General features: G+C 34.4%; 1 protein-coding gene across 1 annotated transcript in view; it reads right to left on the bottom strand.

Annotated features, from left to right (window-relative positions):
* Positions 1-10939: 10939 nt before the first annotated feature.
* The window catches only part of LOC150102750 (potassium voltage-gated channel protein eag-like), a 326654-nt gene continuing 315111 nt past the window's right edge, over positions 10940-22482 (bottom strand). Inside the window, exons 9-10 of the mRNA XM_090398733.1 lie at positions 19764-19960; positions 10940-12052 (exon numbers count right to left, since the gene is read on the bottom strand). Coding sequence (XP_090254859.1) covers positions 10940-12052; positions 19764-19960 — 1310 coding nt within the window. The remainder of the gene's footprint in view (positions 12053-19763; positions 19961-22482) is intronic.

The raw sequence follows: 22482 nt of genomic DNA, 5'->3' as shown, positions 1-22482 counted from the left end.
GAGTACTTTTTATCCCAGGCACTTGTTCAGGTCGTATCGCATCGTTCAACGGTTCTCCACCAAATTTGAAATATAGTTGTTTCTAACTTTCTCTTTCCTTTACAACAACGAGTGAGAGGTTGTAAAGGAGCGAGAAGAAAGTAAAATGCTGTACACATCGCTGTTTAGAACCATCCAACAGATTTCGGAAATTTATACCTTGACTCTTTACCCATTTCATCTTAAATAAAGGATGCAATGCAATTTCACAACATCATCACTAATTATTAAAAATAATTTTTGTAAAAGCAGCCGCTTCTATGACAGGCAACTTCCCTTTGCCTCATTACTCGATTCACACACACACACACACACACACACACACACACACACACACACACACACACACACACACACACACACACACACACACACACACAACACACACACACACTTATATATATATATATATATATATATATTAATTATATAATATTAATTATATAATAAAATATATATATTAATTATATATATATAAACACACACACACACACATATATATATATATATTAATTATATATATATATATATTAATTATATATATATATATATATAAACACACACACACACTTATATATATATATATATTAATTATATATATATATATATATATATATTAATTATATATATAGTCTGACATTAATAATATTATAACGTTTTTTTTAATGTTCATAAGACGGTTATTTTATTAGCATTAACAAAGTAGGATGTTTAAGATACACAATCCATGTTCACCCTACATGCTTTTGCCATCAATATAAAAAGCATGAGATAATCCGTTGATGCTTATTGTGCTTTGCACACATGTATTAAATTACACAATTTGAATGTTGTTGTTGTTTTTTAATATTGGCTTCAATATTTGTACAATGGAATTCAGTCATGAAAGTACAGATCATCAGTAACTTCACACTTCGCGAAGAATTGTTTTGAATTTGTTCTATGTTTTTGTGAAATCACTACTTTATTTATGTTTAACAGTGGGTGAATGTTAATATAAGTTCACTATATTATGATTTGATTTTAAAAAATTCCTATCTAAATAAGCTGAAATCATGAAATACAGTCCGAAACTGGTTTATTGATATGCATTTCATTGTAGCTATTGTCATCTTTGTTAGTTTTTAGAGGTAGCAAGCTTTCTTTGGATCAGTATATATCTATTTTTCATTTATTAAATGGCAGAACTTCAAGAGTAATTACATAATTACAGAGGATAAAATTTGACATCTACCTCTTTCATCACTGCTATAATATAAATTTTGAAGAACTAAATACTCATATGGAGAAGAAATAATGTCTAATAAGTATTAATAATGCAAAGAATTTTCTCTTTAGAAGTCACACGAGTTACCTGATAACTATTTGATTGCAAAAAAAAAAATCGTTAGATTACCGACGCCGAAGGCGGACAAGAATGAACAAAATGTTAGCACAGTCTGATCTTTAATATTTTTTTTTTTACTCGATCAAATTATAGTTTTCATTAAGTAGATTTAACATGGAAACATAATGGATGTTTCACTCAGTGAAAATGTTTAGAAGTCCATAAATATTAACTTATTTGCAAGCATCGTCGGAACCAAACATACACGAATAAAACTTGGTTAAAAATGAAATCGCAAAAAAAAAATTTCTAAATAATTTTAAAAAATTCTTTTTATAACACATAAGAACAAAAACAAAGTTTGATTATTGTGGTTTATTAATGTAGAATAAATACACACACCTAACGAACTGTTGTAAACCAGTTTTATTGTTCAGTAAAAGATTTCAAAGAGGAGGCTATGTACATAGATTAGGATTTATGATACAGTATAATAGCCTACAGATGTAGGCAACTAACTCAGTGCTAAATGGTCAACTTGATTTATATGAATCACTTGTCAAAAACAGTTTGCTTTCCTTAACAGTAGCCACAAGTGCACAGTCTCAATTTGACATAGAACCATAAATATTGCCCAAATTTAAAATAAAACTCTTCTATATATTCATACATACACAGCATATATTTATTCTGATTACCTTTCTCACTTTTTTGTGTGAAATATCTGAAAGAGCGTCGTGCAAAAGCTAATCAAAGAGATAACAAAGTGCAGAATAACCTGATATAACTAAGCACCACCATAAAGCACTGTAAAATCATTTCATTTTTTTTTCCAGTAACGAGCCTATACATTCCATTCCAAATAATTTGCAGAGTTGGTAAAGGATTGATCCTGAGTGGGCATAGGCCCTTGATATGATGAGCCATAGGTTTAAAATTGCAAAGAAGCGGAGGAAACATATAGAAAGACTAAAATTTTATTATCACAGCTTTGAACTCCTCTAGCTCTCAGCTGAAGGAGTTATCAGGAATAGGTGACTTTCTGAAACCACATGATTTGTTTATTGATGAGGAACATTGATATCAGAACAAATCACTATTCACCTATGCAGTTAAACATTATTGTCGTGACATATGACATACATGCTCTACTCAGCCTTACAGTTTCATGTTCGGACCTAAATAGAGTTTGGGAATGTAATTTGAAAGGGTTCAACAATGCAATTTAATTGATCATTTTTTCTTCCTCCACTTTTAACTCAGGACAATTGTTGTATAATAGTGCATTAGATATTAAATTGAATAGTAATTAGGAATTATTTTTATCTTATCCAACTAACTTTGAAAATCTACTCAAAATTAATTCCTTAAATTGAATATCTACTAGATAGTTATCCAAAGTTTCGACAAGCACTTTGATTTTACCATCTGGTAATAATGCAGCAACTACTTTGCCACCATATTAATTTCAGCATCAAATCCAAGTTAACATTTCCCCTTGTCCACAATTCCATTTATATCCTATTTAATTACTTTAAATTCGAGGATATTAACAGGTGTTATCTAAAATACAGTCAGGCAAAGAATGATACCATTATAATGAGATTTACTTCAGAAATTATGTTTCTTAAGTCTTATTTATTGCAAATCAGTTTTCAGCATGCATGAAAAGTTTGCTATTTATTCTCTCTGTTCTGTTAAAAAACAGACCTCAGTAACCCCAAATATTTATTATTACATGATTCTCTATGAAGAAAATAAATTAAATTTATATAAAACATGTTTACAAATTACCGCGTTATAGCCAGAAACTGAAGGGATTCTCTACCATACATGAATGCTATTTAGTAAAATAAATGGACACCTCACTTGACTATCTAAAAATATTTTTATGTGCAAATAGTTTGCATATTTTATAATTGACTGCGTGCCCATATCATCATAAGCAGAGAATTGTATTGCTGGCAGCATTATAAGCGTAAGTCTTGTGTGGCACAGGCCACTGAGTGAAGAAACATTATTACTGCATTACTGTGTTTCTCAATATGTGTGAGAGAACAAAGTGAATTGGAAATTGGGCAGCTTTCGAAAACTTCTGTCCTAGTGCCATCACATTAAGAAAATAAAGCTTATTATAATACTATTTTCAAATATTCCATGCATTTTAAATTTTAGAAAACATTGGGCTTTGTCATTAAATTCCTTAACATTTTTAAATATTTCTACAATAATCTTTATAGCATTTTCAGCCAACGGATTTTGAAATATGAAATGCTGTGGATTATAAAAATAATTTTAATCGTTACTGTATTACTATATGTATCGTTACTGATAAAACCTTTCCATTATGTGAATATACGTTCCTTTTATCCCCTTCATAAATTCCTTCGGCAGATATAGTACATGTAGAAGAGACAAGGGGTATCAGTGAAATACCTGCACAATTACTGGACAAGGTTAAGGATGCCACATTGGAACAATTTAAGTTTAGATGATTAACACTTTAATGACATTAGTGCCCGCTCTCGAATTTCGATAAATGCAGCGTTAGGAACATTAAAAATAAATAAGTAAATGTTACCATTAGAAAATGAATAAAAAGGAAGGCAAAAAGAGATGAATGGCTTTATGAAGACTTCTACATGTCAACTCAGATGACTCTGGTCTTCCCAAAAGCGGCTCTTTGGAATCATTGAGAGCGTTAGGGAGTACTACCACTTCACTGCATATATTTAATGAAAATAAACAAATGAATAAATTATTAGTATTCACTGTTCTGCAAGATTTCAAGTAATAGTTCAATACACGTTACTGAAATTCTGGTGAGCCTCGACTTGACGGCAAGTTGCCACTGGTGACGTTCAAATAAATATTTTTTAATAGCAGCAATGCGCTTAAAATGAGTTTTTCAGCTAAACCGAGATGTCAAAAAATAAAGTTCCTTGAATCAGTGGAATAATTCGCCTTTCGATTCCCACCGCAAAAAGACCCCAAAACTCGGAGTAGATTTCATGGGAGCTTAAAATAGCTATTAATAACTCTTTCAAGTAATAATAGTAACATTTTATTTTCGCAAATGTATGTCTGCTTAGATCAGTTCTACAGTATGCAACACAAACTCATTGTGGAATAATTAACTTGATTTATAGCATGGATCACTTGTAAAAAGCAAATGTTTTCCCTAACAGTAGAACATAGTTCTCAGAATATGGGGAAATCATTGTGAATTCAAAAGCTTTGTGAAAAGGAGGTTTTCGATGTATAAAGTGATTTTTCAGTGTCACATTGAGAATGGGATATTTATATTTGTACGATATGGATTCATTTTGAACGAATCTTCAAATTATGCTATATTCGGCGAAAATTGACTTTTGTTTTTCTATTTAATAGTTCAGTAGTTTTTATTTTATTTATTTTCTATTTAAGACGCTGAACAAAAGCACACGAAAGTTTGCTTGAATTTCAGCATCTTCAATGGAGTTCAGATGATGTACTTTATCAACTCTACACGACATTGACATACTTTGTACCGTTAAATATCATATTATGACCAAACATTTGTCTTGCCTTCTTACTCAAAATTTTGAAATCCTTTTATACAATATGCAGCATTAGCAATAAAGAAGCAATACAAAACTGACAGAGTGATAACGCATGAAGATCCTTTGTCCAAATAATTGCTTAGATATTTAGTGTGCGTGTGTGTGTATGTGTGCGTGTGTGTGCTCGCGCGCGTTCAGTATTTTTAATTAAAATATAAAGCATTTAGTATTTTTGAAATGCTATAATGAGATCCCGATATGTACACATTTATTGCTATGTGCTTAGTAGATTTTAATATTATAATTTTAAAATTGAAATTAATAATATTTCTGTAATGCATCAGGCAGTAATTACTGTCAGCATAAAATACATCGTTTTTGTTTTATTTATTTCGCGCTGATTAGATATAGTTACGTTCGTACCCAATGAGCCAGCTTGTGTTGTGTCAAAAGGAGGTACGACTGCATTCAAATGATAAGTATTCATCGGTAACAGCCCATAGAACTGCGCATTGTGTATTTGCACTGCCATTTGCAAATGTTTCACAAAAAACTTCATTGCTGTTGCATTCATCCCCGAGAATATTCAATCCAGTTCTGATAGCAAGAGACTTATTACATGAAATGAATGATGAAATGCTCTTCATATCCGTTTCATCGATTAAAGTGATATGAGAACTTATCATGAATTGAAAGTAGCAGTGTATTGGCAAATAACTAATTATTTATATAAAATAAATTATCATGTATTAAACAGCTTCAATCACACTTTTTCTTTATATTTGTAACCCTAAATATTAAAGTTCGTAAGCATTAAAACCGAAGAAAAGAAAACTGCTTTCTTTCGCACAAGTTTTCTGCAAAGGTTATCTGAAAATAATAACCATGTCGTGACTTCCAACAGCCACGCCCTGCTTTTCATGCGGCACAACACCCCGGTAGCTTGCCACTACTGTCATAGCCCCTGGTAAGCTTTTGGGAGGGAAATGTTAATCCCCATTTTTCCTTTTTGTTTTGCGTTTTCATTTTTAATGTGTAATTCACTGGATTTGGTTGTTTCTTTCTACCAAAAAGGGGAAAAAAAAAAGAGATGAGCGCGCCCACTCACGCAAGCACGTATCAAACACATACCATTAATTTGTTTTGGCTAACAGTGGAAATGCTTTTGATTCCGAGAAAATGTAATCGTACAATTTTATGCGATTTTTTTAACATAATTAACTAGCATTCCCGACCGAAGGAAAGATCAATAGTGCTCTTATACATGGATGTTAAATGCAACTGCACGATTTGTTTAGTTGTAGTTTAATTACAAACGAATTTTAGTTTTCTTTCATGAAAATGAAACTTAAACAGAAGAAACAAATTAATGGAAAATGGTTGGTAATATTTGAGCTAAATTAGATTGCTTGTTTCTTGTTTACTTGCTTCTCACTAGTCAATAAAATTAATTGTCCTTTGAATGACTTGTAAACATCTACAATAGTTAAATCAGCTTGTCAATGGATTCAAAAATATTACAAATATTGACTAACACATTATACAAATTATTATTACTATCTAGAGGTTTTCTTAATAAATAGAGAAAGAGTTAATTTGCATAAATCTGGAAATTCATTCTAATATCGGAATTCCTTATTATAGAAATAAAATATCTGGGGCGGCTTTAAAGAGATGTGATTGATGTATTTACAGACCCTGACACTAGTCAGTCTGTTAGGAAGTCGAATGTCAAAGAATGCCTGTTTTCCAGTGCATTTTTTCTTCATTGAACAAAAGTGAACTACAAATATCTCAGGGATCTTTAATCCAAATCATCTTATTTAAAATTGCACTCATCGTATGACTACACTTTCAAATTATTAGCAGTTCCCTCCACTAAGATTCGATTCAGAATTAGTACCTCTCTGCAGTGAAAACATGACTCAACTGCAGCGATACCTGAATGTTGCAATCTCCACCCATTTCTGGCAAGAGTATAAGACTCTCAGTATACCTGGAATTTACACCTACATACCTCAGACAGAATCTTACTTTTATTAGTCCTTGTTTACAGATTTCACTTTAATATTAAGATTCATAAGGAGCTTATTTCTTGCATATATACATACATATATCACATACACGTGTGGAAAGAGTTGAAGGCATCTCCAAGCAACTAATGCATTTGAACTGACGATATGATGATGCTGTGATTCATGATATAAAAAAGTTCGAAATATAGAAAGATGAAAATGTGTGTGCACTTTAAAGATTGTCTCTAAAGTATCTTTAAGCATAATGTAATTTCAGACTCCACTATCTCTTCATGATGGAGTGGATTTGGATTTGTTAGAAATTTGTTGATATTTTTCCTTCTCTTCCGTCGGATTTGGTTTCGAATATCTGCACGGTACCACGAGTCTAGAGGTAAGCGTAAATCGAGAAGGAAGGATATTCCAGGCACTAGCTAACACTCACATAAATGAAGTGCCTGAATATAATAGTACATCATTGATTATGCATATCAGCTAATATATTGGATATATGAAAATTCTTCACTGACCATGACATCGTTTTATTTTTGTATATTTTATTTTAAAATTTTATTTCAACGTCTTTGATTTGCATTCATTACAAATTACATGCCATTCCCACCTTGAAAAGCGTATAATATATCAGTAGTGCTGGTGGAGTGAGAAAAATTTCGGGGAAACTTTGAATTAGTAATGATTTTTTTTCCTTTCATATTTGTCTTAAATGAGTGAAGATTGTAATTTATGAGAAATACTATAAGAGAGAAATTGTTCCTTTTGAGAGAGAGAGAGAGAGAGAGAGAGAGAGAGAGAGAGAGAGAGAGAGAGACGGCTGTAGCATGGATGAATGAATAAAGAAAAGCAGTTCCTGTGGCATCTCTCTTTCTCTGATACAAGTGAAACTGTATTGCTTTCTTCCTATATTAACTGAATGGTATTGTAAGATGGAAAAAGCAACATTCAGAAATGCAATGATTTTTTTAAAGAAAAAGCAGCAATAAAGTATCGAACACGCAACCAGAACGCTCTCATTCACCATCATCGTTTCTGGTGTTCAGTAGTTCACGGGTAATCCACCACATCCACCACTGCTAGACAGATTTTCTCGACAAGACAAATATTCCATAAAAGGATTCGACACGATACCCAAAAATATTAGGTTTTAAGCGTTATTTGTTTATCTATTAATTATTAGTTATTTCTTTCTTATAATACAGTCCTACACGCGCCGATATCAGGGCATCCTCTGGACAGAAATGAAATAATCACATGAAGTAAGGCTTTGTCGATCAGGCGACAATCATTCCAGGATTGTCGAAATAGACAAGTGCGAAATGGACGGTATATCGTCTACGTGTCATCAAGACTACAAGAAAGAAGACGAAAAAGTCATCAAATAACTGATTTGATTTGAAGAAATAACTTCACATGATTTAACAAACCGGGCCTTTCAGCTTCACTCGAACAGCACATGAGAAGTGACTACACTAAAATCAAGGATATATTAAAAGTTCCTACAAAGGCCACTGTCAGTTGTCAGTCACTACTGGAAGCGCTAGATAATCTAAGAATAGTTTGTTTCTTAAAACAGACTATTCTAAAGTTCCTCCGAACACACACGCACTCACTCACACACACACACACACACACACACGCACGCACTCATGCACACCGTTGTCACCACTGTACCTACACAAATTAACAGTCATCTATCACAGCTTACTTACTTGCTTCCCAGAGAACAGGAAACCGACTTGTAGTTCCAGAATTCACGGAATCCTTTAGATATAACGTGTCAATAGTCAGATGAGAACTTCAAGAAAAACAGTGATATCATTTAGGAAATGGTGTATTGCTTTATATTATTTACAATGCATATATCAATTTAAGTTGATGTGGGATTGGATAATTAATTCCATAGATTACGTGGTTTTATGTTTTTAAATCGCCAATTGTTATCGTTCCTTCTGTACAAAAAAGCATAGGATTACATCTTTTAGTACATCGATTTTATATGTATTAATATTTATATTAAATATTACAATTCGTCCGCGAGGTTAGCCTAGTGGCTCTGCGCTTCGCAACTATATGCCTGGGGAAGGATTATCCTAGGTTCGATTCCCGTCGGTGACGTGAGGAGCTTAAGGATTTCCCTCAGCCATAGCCAAGTTAGCCGGTCTTGGGCGTGGACAGCAGTGTTTTTTCCGCCAGTTTATCTGGGGTTTTTCATCTTGCAAATAGGCAAACGGTCCCCGTGAACACACAAGGATACAGTCAGGAATACTTAGAGGTATAGGGCTGACCATCCTATCCTCGTATTTCGGTTACGAAATCCAAGCATGCTTGGAAGGTTGTGGGCCTTAAAGGCCTGTTAAAGCCATTGGGATAGGATAGATTATAATTCGCATAATTATATAAAACAGTTAACTTTTGGCGAAATAAATTCCTATATAATTCGAAGTATTTTCATAGGTTATCAAAATTAGACTGACTTTTAAATTAAACAAAGCTATTTCAGAGGTTCTGAAGTCTCATGGAAGCTAGTCTGATGTATAATAATCTTTAGTGATGTTTTTCTTAGCTTGACAAATATAAGCTAATAAGCTTGGTGCAAATTTTCATACATCTCAAAAAATAATAAAAATAAACCCAATAACCCCTTTATTCTTAAAAATCAGGTGGAGCATTTTTAGCCCTACCTAACCTTTTTGAAGAATAATAGACCGATATCAAGGAATCTAAGCTTTTCAGGAGAGTACTGCAGGCAACTACCGCTATCTCGTGGTCCTAAACTCTAATACTTGCATTACTGTCTGTAACGGCATGAGTTGTGCGGTAGATTTTTTGAAATGCGGGGAAAACCCAACTCGCTGCCAAAGATCGACTAACTCAGGACCGACCGAGGAAAGATTTAGAAAAATATCCTGTAGTCAGCGACTAGAATACCTAATACTATCGATGCACATGCTATTTCTCTAGGGCTACACAGGCAAAATAAATAAATGCAAAAATGTTTTTTAAAAAAAATACAGATTAATTTAATCAAGTATTGCTGAAAGCGGTTTATCATATAACCCGTGATATGGTTATTTAAATAATTACTTTTCCTGACGAAATAGATAATCGACAGATAATAGACCTTAATACAATGTCATGTTTTAAGGCTGCCTTTGTGCAGAACGCATACAAGGGTGAAACGTATTTCATTAATTACTTTTTTTATTTAGAAATAAAATGAAGGATTTAGTGCCTGTATTAGAGCAGCTATAAAATCAAATGCACATCGTGTCAGCCTTGGATTTAGAAATTGTTGTTACTTTGGAGTCATTACAAAAAATTTTCTAAAACGCATTACAAAAATAGTTCCCAGTTAATACGATTTTTTAAAGACCAGAATTCTATGATTCAATTTTTAAGGAAAATATCGAAGGGTTAAATAACAAAATTCCCATGCATTTTTTTAAATGTATACGGATCTCATTCCTAGTAAATTATATTTTTAAGTATATTTTTTTTGTATCCTCTTTCCCGTAGTGCGACAATGATTATTATCATTGAACAGCCGACCTGTTTTTTGGGAGAGTGGTTAGACTAACCGCTCTCCAGCCAAGAGGCTGCGGGTTCGAATCCGCCAAGGGCATGGGTGTTTGTGATTGTCCAAATAACCAATTACCATATATACTTCTGTGACCTGTGTCCTGGCGCAGTATGACCCTTGATGTCTTTGGGGCATAAAAAAATCAAATCAAATTATTGAACATTAAAAGAAGAGGGCGAAAGGACAAGAATATATTAATGTTTTTCTTGAAGTTCCCTTTAGTTTGTGATAGAAGTTGCAGTAGAAGATTAAAAAAAAGTCTGTTTATGATATATAACATCATGTGAGCACAGATCCACATTGTGCCCTATCTTAGCACAGATAATGAACAAGTTATGAACACTGTACAGAGTGAAAGAATGCTTGAAATAATATTATGCATATATATGTATATACATACAAGGCAATCATTTCTGCGCTACTGCCCTTTGTCGTGGTCGTCTGTTACATCAACGTCCCGCTCTAGTTCTTCAATCTCATTCTCGAGCATCGCCCTCATAGCGGAGTCTGTAGGAGTCTGAGGTGTCGATGCCCGAGCAATATTTTTTCGTGAACCTTTCTTCTTCGTCGATCCATGGCTCGTTAACTGACTTTCTTTCTTCCCGCCTTTCACACACGTATGTTTGGAATGTTCACTTTTCGGATTAGAAGTCTGAGAGCTTTGGTTATCGTTCCGTAGCACCAAGTACGGCATATTTCCCCCACCTCCACCCTGCCCTGACCTCGGCATTTCTCTCAGAAATTCAGATATGTGGTCATCAATACGCGAAATTTTTAAATTCAGTTTTTGAATTTCCAGTTTTAAGTCTACACGCATGTCCATTAAACTAGCTACGATTTGCTGATAGTCACTACCGGAAAGACTTCTAGGAGAAAATCCCTCAGACATGTGTCCACTGTCTACACTAAGCACATTAACTTCTTGTTTTCCTCCGGCATGTCCTTCTTGCGTTGACGCAGGAGACACGTCTTCAGATTTTGTGTGTTCGTTTTCGGATGTTTCTTCTATAGTTTCTGGTCTACCCATCTTAGACCACTTCGACAGTCCTCTTCCGGCATTCGGTATAATACCTGCAGGCTTATATTCTGTCACATTTAGCGTGTCAGGTTTTTTCACTGGCATAATATCAGATTTCTTCAACACATTGCTCCTTTCAATAAAGAGGTCCTCTTTGCTTTCAACAGTATTTTCAAGAGAACTTCCAAAATTCCATTTGAACCTACCAGAAGGACCATTTTGGTTTTCACTCTCAGAAACATGAGTAATCTTTGTAATGTGCTCCTTTTCCTCTTCTTTTCCCTCTACTGGACTTGGTGATGAACTTTCTCCTTTTTCTACATCCGAAGGTGATGGTAATGCTGCTACCTGGTTTGAACTGCCTGCTTTAACATTGTCTCCCCCATTTTTTCGAAACTTCGAAAATAATTTACGCACCAAGTGATCTTGGGATATATCGGGAACTGGATCTGCTTTTCGCCGTTCCGCTAGTTCCTTTTCCCGTTTGACATCAGATACTTTTCTAAAAATCAGCTGTGGAGGAAACAGAAAGGGAGAGGAGGGATGGGAGAGCGGAAAAATAATTGTGTTAGTAGTAGAAAGAGTGTTATACTGATAGAAATCAAAGTAATTAAATTAGCAACATGCAAAACATCTTATTTCATCACAAAAAGAAAGAACTGCTTGACTACGCACACATTTTACAAATATTTCTGAAAACAATTGATACGGGCAAAGCAACAAGTAAAATATTAGATATCTCACTAAGCATACCAATGAGCGAACATTTTAAATAATTTGCAATGTCATTTGCTTATTACTAAAGTGATCATGTCATTACTAAAACAATTTGATATTATTTAAATAAAAATAACCGTCATTCTGATTTTCGATACTGGAGGTCATTCACATGTTTGAATCTTTTTTTTTTTTTTTTTTTCTAGTTGATAAAGATACTTCCTTCTACATTGAGTTAAGAGTTATGATAAGCAAGCAATTCGATGTACAGTAAAGAAGATAGTAGCCCGCTTCGAGTAGTCTGCTATTTGGCGCACGGAAGTTTATTATGAAACTTTTGTAAGGTTGGTGTGTGTGTGTGTGTGTGTGTGTGTGTGTGTGTGTGTGTGTGTGTGTGTGTGTGTGTGTGTGTGTGTGTGTGTGTGTGTGTGTGTGTGTGTGTGTGTGTGTGTGTGTGTGTGTGTGTGTGTGTGTGTGTGTGTGTGTGTGTGTGTGTGTGATTTATAGCGTTTTCCTAAATTAATTGGTGTATTTTTAGTATATTATTATAGTTTTCAGTGGATTTAGTGCATTTAATAATATAACCGTGGATATATTATTAATCTTAGGTAGTTTTAAAAATGGCGCCAAACAATCAACAGAATAGGGTACTGTCAAATGCACAAGTTAATGTAGATGCTCGAGACGGCATTGCAGACTGTTGTTGATGATAAAAGTGAGGATAACTTTAAATTTGAAATATCTCGCTTAAAATAGATTATTATTATACAATCAACCAGAGACTTTTTGGGTTCAGACGTTTTGAGTCTGAACCCAAATAGGGACGGAAATAAGAAGGTTGCCCGAACAACCTAAGAAGTCTTTAGATGTAAGTATACGAAAAAGCCAGGAGTTAATTTGACACAAATGCTAGGAGTATCAGGAATAAAGGGATAGAGTTGCCTTGGTGAATACGTTTTGTCCTAAGATTATTGGCATTAGTGAAATTATTGGCATTATTGGCATTAGTGACATTAGTGAGTTGTTAAATGTAATAACTGACTGGAAGTTTTACACTGCTAATGGTATCAGATGATTTATATCCAGTTAGGGTAGAAACGCATGAAAACAATAATAGTAATGTCCCATTTGGAAGTGAGTTTGAGACTCTGGTGTGAACTCGTGACTAACAGGATAAAACATATAGTGGGGTATTGCTAACGATCTGGAGGTTCAACTGCTGGGAACGATGAAATACATCGCCAAATTTTCCTGATGGGAACTAAGCGAATAATTATTACAGGTGATTTAAATTATCGAAACAGTGATTTGCAGAAGAGAAATAAGAATGAAGGAGAATTTATTGAGCTGTTGTGAGATAACATTATCAAGCAGCATGCTGAAAGAAGAAACTTCAAGTTAAAGAGTGATAGATTCGTTCATAGTGTCTGAAGGGGTCTCATTTAATAATGTGACTGTTTTGCTGCTAAATGGTAACAGTGATCACACCGTATTGACCTGACAAGTAGATAACTGGATGTTCCAATTAGGATAGATTACATGCCGAACTACAAAGCTGGAAATTATGAAAACTTCCATGGTGGTATCATTTACTGAATGGGAAGGATATCAGCATGCATGGGAAGCTTTGAAAGTACTAAATGAGGCAGAATCTGAATGTGCCCCTAGAGTTCGAAGAATAGGATGAGAGTGAAATATATATATACATCTTATTAAGCAATAGATCCATAAGAAGAAAATGATATGGAAGGAATATCGGGAGAATAAGAGTGAGAGGAGTTGCTAAATATATAACATATATAACTCGGGTTTTTCATCCCGCATACAGACAAATCGGCCCTTCAAAACACATGCAATTTACAGACAAAAAATACTAGTTGTGGTGAGCAGTAGACGTTGATGTAGATGACTGGTAGTAGAGTTCGGTGTGTGAAGACGGAGTTGTTCTTAATTCTTAACCGTATATTCTTAACCATTTAACCTTTGTAAATGCAGACTGTGTGCTGCAGAAACTGATAAAATTGTTCAAATAATGAGTGCTAAAGTTGCGACCTAGTATATAGTGGGGTGTTGCTACCGACTTGGTAGCAACACCCCACTAACAATGTGGTGCACAATGCTATCACTAGGCTGAATGAAGAGATAGAGGTGCACGAGAAAGGGGTTCAAGAGCCGTTACACAACGTGGATAAGAATTCGGGATTACCTTTTTATTCGACCACAGCTTGTCAAAAATGTGAGCACAATGTTATTCTCTTAATGCAACTATACTGTTTAACATAACATTAATAAAAGAAAAAAAACAGGAGTTTCGAAATATAAAAGTAATATATCCCTAATTCTGTACAATGCTTGCATAATTTCATAAAGCCATGCAGAAAATAAGTCAATTTATTTATATTTATTTATTTCTATAATTTTTGCTTTGTTACTATTTTAAATTACGTAGAATAGGGTGTATGAAGGGCCCCGACAGAATTCCAGTGGAGGCATGGAAGGCACTAGGGGAAGAGGGAATTGACCTGCTGTGGGACCTGTTCATGAAAGTTTACCAACAGGAAAATATACCCGAGGAATGGAGGGAGAGTACTCTTGTTCCCATCTACAAGGGTAAAGGGGATGCACAAGACTGTAAAAATTACAGAGGAATAAAGTTGATGTCCCACACAATGAAGATCCTAGAAAGGGTTCTTGATGGTAGATTGAGGGAGGAGGTGGAGATTGCAAAGGAAAAATTTGGCTTCATGCCTGGTAGATCAACAACAGATGCTATCTTTGGGTTACGACAGATGATGGAAAAATATCGAGAGAAACAAAGGGAGCTACATCTGGTATTTATTGATCTGGAGAAAGCATACGATAGAGTGCCAAGGCAAGAAGTCTGGAGGTGTCTGAGGGAGAAGAAGGTGCCGGAGAAATATGTCAGGTTGGTGCGGGAAATGTACAGAAATGTGAAGACAAGTGTTCGGACCTGTTTGGGACAGACAGAAAGTTTTCAAGTAACAGTTGGCCTGCATCAAGGGTCAGCATTAAGTCCGTTTCTGTTTAATATTGTGATGGAGGTGGTAACAGAGGAGGTGAGAGAAGATGCACCTTGGACAATGTTGTATGCAGATGACATCTTGCTGTGTGTAGATTCAAGAGAAGAAGCAGAAACTAAACTGGAAAGATGGAGAAAAGTACTGGAAGAGAGAGGTACGAGACTGAGCAGAAGTAAGACAGAGTATATGTGTTGCGCAGTGGGCGGTGGCCAGGAGACAGATCTGGAGCTGGAAGGAAATATCATCAGGAAGGTGAGAGACTTTAGATACTTAGGTTCAACAGTGGAAGAAGATGGAGGAGCTGAGAAGGAAGTGGGATGCAGGATACAAGCGGGTTGGAGGAACTGGAGGGAGATGGCTGGAGTGTTATGCGATAAGAGGGTGCCGATCAATCTGAAAGGCAAAATCTATAGGACAGTAGTGAGGCCAGCTATGACATATGCCATAGAAACTGTGGCCCTGAGGAAAAATAACATCAGCAGGATGGAAGTAGCAGAGACGAGAATGCTTAGGTGGATGTGCGGTGTGACCAGAAAGGATCATCTGAGAAATGACTATGTCAGGGGAACAGTGAAAGTTACGAACTTAGGAGCGAAAATACAGGAGGCAAGGTTGAGATGGTTTGGTCATGTGATGAGGAGGGAGGACGAATATGTGGGAAGAAGGGTCATGCAGATGGATGTGCAAGGAAGGCGGAAGCGTGGGCGGCCAAAGAAGAGATGGAGGGAGCTGGTAGAAGAGGACTTGAAGATGAAGAACTTGGATGTGGTGACAGCCCAAGACAGGAAGGTGTGGAGGAGACTCATAACAAACAGTGACCCCACTTAAGTGGGAGAAGCTGTAGAAGAAGAAGAAGAAGGGTGTATGAAGAGCCAATATTGTTGAAAACGTTTACTACTATAAAAATTTAAAATGATTAGTTATCTAATGCAACAAAGTGCTTGGTTTTGGAAAGCAAGCTTGTCAATTTTCAGTTTGCAAAATACAGCAAACTCGAAAACCGAAAGATATATTTATTCTGGTTTCGTTGTTTGTAGTGGAGAGAATGCCAACTGATATATAAATATGCAGTGCGGGTGGTAGGAAAAGTTCGTAGATTTCTCTCTCAAAAGAGTGTTCTGTTTGTAATTTTGTTCACACTTTGTCAGTGTTGTATGTTTTTCTACCATAGTCAATCTTGTAGAGCTCATTGAGATTACCGGATTCAAGTAGTATCAGAAAAATACATTACTGATACATTCATGACGAATAAATTACCTATTTCGGGCCAAACATACATATTTAAGATATGTAAATATGTTGTACTTAATAATAAATTATTAATAGCTAATACAGTAATAATTAATAAAAGGGAATCTAACAGACTGTAGAAAAACATGTTACGCATAATCTTGCTTACCGGTTTGCTCACATACTTCTAAACTTAAAACATAACAGAACCTATAATAAAGTGTGCCTTCAAATTCGAAATTAACTAGCAAATTTTCTGAGTGATTTATAGTCTTAACAATTACATAGATAGGAACATCCATTCCAAAACTTACCAGGAGGCATTCAGTGGTAACTGTAAATCAGAATTCGCTGATTAGTGATTGGAGAAGCATAGCTCTTTACATTTTTTTCCCGTTATTAATTAATTTGGAAATTATTCAGCCAAACTGCTATTGTGCTATCTCACTTTTCTATGAGATCATGCCTAGAATAGTATTCTATTTTTGTTTGTTCGAGGATAATAAGGACACGGGAAATACGCGCTATATTTTTTTGTGTATAATATATTTATCCATTTTATTTAAAGCAACATATGGAGGAATAAGTAATACTATTTATTTAAGGCCATATATTTCAGCCTGAATATTACAGGCCATCATCAGTGGCGGCAATAGTTAATTACAAAGTTGAACCCGAACAATGGGTGATTCAATAAAGTAAGAGCCGTGGGATGTTATACATGAAACAACACAATGGTTATAACTGAAGAAATATTACAATTTTAACTGTTCATTAGCTAATTTGAAAAATATATTGATGCGCGATGAAAATAAGACTTTTCCATGATTTTGATAGAGAGAGGCAGTCGTTTGGATTTAAGTTCCGACAGTGAAGGCAGGCCTCAGCGCTTTCTTTAATCATACTTTCAAATTTATACCGACATCGATGAAGTAAGATGTTTCAGACCATAGAATATTGTGGTCTGTATCGATTCCGTGCTGTGCAGAGCCAGATTTACTGTTGCTAATATCAAATTGCTGTTTTTGTATTCTCTTTTCTACGGAGCGTCCAGTTTTCCCAAACTAAGAACAATAGCAGTCACAAGGAGCTTGGTAGACACTAGGGAGAGCTAGAGGAGACCGTTTATCTTTTGCAACTAAATTGTAGGAATTCTGGAAATGGGTTCTGGAATGCCAGAAATGTATGGGAATGGAACTGGACGTACTGTTTCCTTGTTATTTGAGCTAGCATTATAGGAATTAAAAAGCTACTGCATCGTCCTTTCTGAGAAGCCACTGAGTTTCATATATCGTTTGATGTATAAGAGTTCCTGCTGTAATAGTTGGGGTGTAAAGCATGAGCACGTCGCAATAAATAGTATTACTTATTATTTGTGTTTTTCGTGTTAATTTTAAGCTTAGAGGAATATCTTTCACAATAAGAGTGAATCTATTAATATTGATATATTATTGATGGGTTTACGTATTACCCAGTTTCGGCTCGCTACTTTCGACAATTTTTGACACCGCTAATGACCGTAATATCTCTTTTGTCAGCTTTTATGGTGACATCCGGATTATGTTTAGAACCGTCCTTTTTTTTTTTTTTTGTTTGTTTTAACAAGGTAAAACTTAGATTCGGTTTTTGATTAGTGTTTTGTTATTATTATTAATAATTTTAAAAAAATATTTCTTATACTAAGTCAAGATAACTGTTTCGTAAATAGCGCAGTGCAGAAAGAGGGGATTTAAAAAAACCCAGGCCTTTATTAAGAAGGGAAATACTTAGATTCAGGTTGATCATTACTTTACTATTATTAAGAAATATAGGTTTCTTTTTTGCAATCAATAATAACACCTTTGGTAAACAGAGCGGTCGCGAAAGAGAGAAATGTTTAGAACTTTAATAAGAACTTCAATTTCTGCTGCAGCGTTCAAAACATAATCTGAGAGTTTCCCAGTATTATAAGGATTTTCGTTTTGGTTGGATGCAAAGATGAGAATTTGCTGGGATAATATTTAGATAAGGAAAAGAATTGGTACGATCTTTCATTAACCAAAGTTTCTTTTATTTCTATCTCTGTGGCAATGAAGAGTACAGATGGCTGCAGTTTTTATTTTTTTTATTTTTATACCTACATGAAGTGGATTGTTTCAATATAAATAATGGTTCTCATATGATCTTGAAAGGAAAAAAGTCCACTTAATAGGAGCTAATGCAGTATATTTGGAAAGATTAAACTCAGGGTTTGAATTAAAGTTTATTAAAATATGAAGGCACCCAACCTGATTTAAAAAGGGATCAAGTGATTGCCTTATTATGAAATTAAGTTGAAGGAAAATGTTTTATGCGTTTCAAAAAAAAAACATCGGTATTGAAATAATTACCGATGCTCAATCCCATTATACAAATTTGATTCGATAACAAATATTTAACATATTCCCGACAATTTAAAAATATTAGAAAAAAAAAAAAGTGTGGTACAGAGAAAGGTAGCTTTCGGCGTGCTTACTTCTAAACTGCAGCGAAACATTTCCGGCTATCTAGATGTTGTCTAATACGTTTAGCGATTTTATTTTAAACTTTTGGATGATCTTTGTTTTTAATTTCAGGCAGAACATACATAGAATTACGTTTGTACTTATTTCAAACCTGAAAACTACAAAATGCACTATATCGTACACTCATGATTTCAAGATTTATTGCAACCCGAGCGCTGTGTTTGCAAAGATGCCTTGCCAGTATGTGCAAACAAAACGTGAGGTGTCGTTAAGCATTTTAAAAAGAAATTTTCATTACAGTATTGAATAATTTTTTAGAATGATCGTGTAATTATACTCTCTTTCATGATAATACTACAAGGTGATTTACAGACATACGGCTAGTATGTGTGCTCTGCAAGAAGAAAAACTTAAGTTAAGGGATAAAATGTGGTCGTCTTCTCAATGACACAGGTTAACGAACACAAACAAATGTTCTCGCATGCCAGGTACGAGGGAAAGGAACCGAGATGTTTCCAACTAACAATTTGAATTCCTCACAAGATTTCAACATATATCTCGATACTGAAACGTGTTTTGTGGCCGTCGGTTTTTTTTTTTTTTTCTCCAGTCATCTGATTCTGGATTATAAGTCCTTTTATAGCTCGCATTTATTTCGAGAGAAGCATAAGATGAAGCCTCCTTTTTATATTTAGATATTCAAACAAGTTAATAAATAAATAAATAAATTTAACTGTTACTTCTATATCTTACCCTGTGCCTGAGATTGTACGTGAGGAGGAGATTTCGAGCGAAGGAGTTAGCAAAAGCATGGTAGAAGTTGAGCACCTCTAGCAGTTTGTCCCTTTTGATCGAATGGAGATCACAATATGTTAGCGCTCTAACATTCGCGCATGACTGACCAATAGTAGGCTCCTTCCAAAAAGCATCACCAAACACGTCATCTTTTCCTAAAATGTTACAGAATACTATTAGTGCGAAAAGGTTATAGACATTTCAAATATACATTTGAAGAGTTTTTTTTTTAAGTTTCTTAGATTTGGTCATAAACACTTAGATATTAGTGCTGTTATTATTAATTGAATATATTCGGTTATCTACTAATCATTAAGAAGTCTCCCCAATACACGCTCCCTGGTAAGAGGTCAGTAATCTCTAGAAATACACTTGTCTCGTGGTAATAAACTCTCGTGGTAAAATAGTAGTAATCATTATTACCATTTACTTTCTAAAAAGCTGGAATTCTCAGGAATTCCAACTTTTTTTAACAGAACTGACCTTGATTCCCAGTTAAGATATAAGAGCTTTTCAACAAAAGACGAGTTAGACGATCTCATACGGAAGTGGCATTGGTTTTCCGTCCACTGTAAACCTTCGTGTTTCATCCTGGAAGACATACAACCGACAGATACAGCAGGCTGCAGATAGTATTAAACGTCCCGTCATTGTATTAATTGGGCTTCTACAAAGCTAAGTTACTTGGCCGTGAGGACAATGAGCCTAATACGTAAGGTGTGAAGAATATACACACAGAAACCGACATTTTGAGAGTCAAAATAAAATACCAGTAATTTTAAAGGAAATTTTCATTGATATTTAGCAACGTATACATTTAAACTTATTAGCCTGTGACTGTAATTAAAAAAAGATAATGAAATACTTTTATGAGCAAACATTTTTTAACTGTCTATGATGAAGGTGGAATACGAAATCCGAATACGAAACTTGAAACTAAGCGAAATCATGTTTTCTCAATTTCCAGAAATACTGAATGAGCTGTGCGCTTATATTTAGTCACTATATCGTGTTGTACGATGATAATTAACTATGTTTCATTTACATAATTTTACATACTCGTTATAAGTAGCCGAGTTATCTATCCTTTGCATTTTGTGATCATTATGAATGGTCATATATAATTTGTCAATCTTCACCTCATAATTTACATAACTTTTAATTGTAACAAAGAAGCATGCTTTGTTGTTTTTCCTTGATATTTAGATTCATTTATTATTATTATTATTTTATTATTGTTTTTATAATACCAGAGTTCGCGACCTACATGGCTAGAAAGTTAGGTTTATATTTTGAACTATGTTTGTCTTTATATGTTAGTTTCGACTAATGTGTCTTGGCTACTATATTAGTTCACATTGAATCTTGAACTTGAATCACTAGTTCTGGGAATAAAAGGCAATAAAAGGCTTTTTGATGAATGTTTGTTCCTTTTCCTTGAACTGACGTCATGCATATCCTCTTAGGATTTTAAGTAAGAATTAGAGCAAAACAAACTTCTGGGAAGAAATAAAATGCTACTAATTTGTATATATATATATATATTTAAATAGATTAAGTGTTGTTTAAAACGAATGTTTTATTACAATTGGATTACTTTTCGGTTTGGAATTTTAGTTTTCGCTTTAATAAAAAAAAGTGTTCCATAAGAGTGAATTTAGACTTCTAGAAGTCCAAACCGTTCCACCCCTACTATTCGTAACTCGCCTAGTAGAATATTAATGCAGAAGAGGAAGATATTCCTTGAAAAAAATTCGAAGACTTTTCGATTTGAATATGATATTTACTTATATGAATGCAGACAAAATTCAATATCTCAAAAGATGCAATAAATCAGCCAGTGGAGATATCAATTTTCTGTGAGCTGTAACTAGTGAGGATTCTTAAGATTAGCAAAACCGTAGCATGGAAGTTAAGCTCATTTCGTAAACAACTGGTCACCTAAAAAATCTCAGATTGTACCACTGACGTTATTTTTAAGGTGTACTGTGGTGTTATCTAGTTCAGAAAAATATAGTATGTTTTTTTCTTAAATCTATTAATTAATTTATCGGTGGTGGTAAATAGGCCCTTAGACCCCATAATCTGCGATGTATCCTTGGATTCCTTAACCATATCTTTAATAAGCTAAGGTGGTTAGTTTTATGCGTATGAATATATTTTTGCACATAAATTGCGTGTGTTCTCTTGGGGGGGGGGACTGCCTAAAAAAATTCGAGTTTCCGGGAGGAAAAATCCATCCATATGAGATAGGCTAAATGAGTTTCATTTGGATAATTCTTGTAAAGATTCTTCTCATACTAAATGGAATTCGAACTAGCGTCTTTCTAATGAAAGAACATCGTCGATACGGAGCTATGGAGGCTCCTTTAACATATAAGCATAAGAAAGTATCAGAGTCATATATAAGTAATCTTACTAACGAAGAAAATGTCATTCAGAATAAATTATTTAAATTCATTTTGGGCATGTTTTCTGATTCTCAGAATTACAAGAATATTCGATATGTATTCAGACTACAGTGTGAAATACTCAGACTAGGTAAAAATGGTGAGCACACTGCGATATCTTGTTAATAATGTGCAATGCAACACAAGGACTGGACCAATTAATTCCCTTTACCTGAGTAAAAGTGAATTATGTGGTCTACCTGTAAATTCTGAACAGCAGACAATGG

Source organism: Typopeltis vanoorti, chromosome 10 (assembly GCF_054136105.1).
Source record: "Typopeltis vanoorti isolate ZY-2024b chromosome 10, IOZ_Tvanoo_1.0, whole genome shotgun sequence".
In the NCBI taxonomy this organism is placed as follows: domain Eukaryota; kingdom Metazoa; phylum Arthropoda; class Arachnida; order Uropygi; family Thelyphonidae; genus Typopeltis; species Typopeltis vanoorti.
The sequence above is the reverse complement of the archived record's forward strand: the minus strand, read 5'-3'. Positions and strand labels throughout refer to the sequence as shown.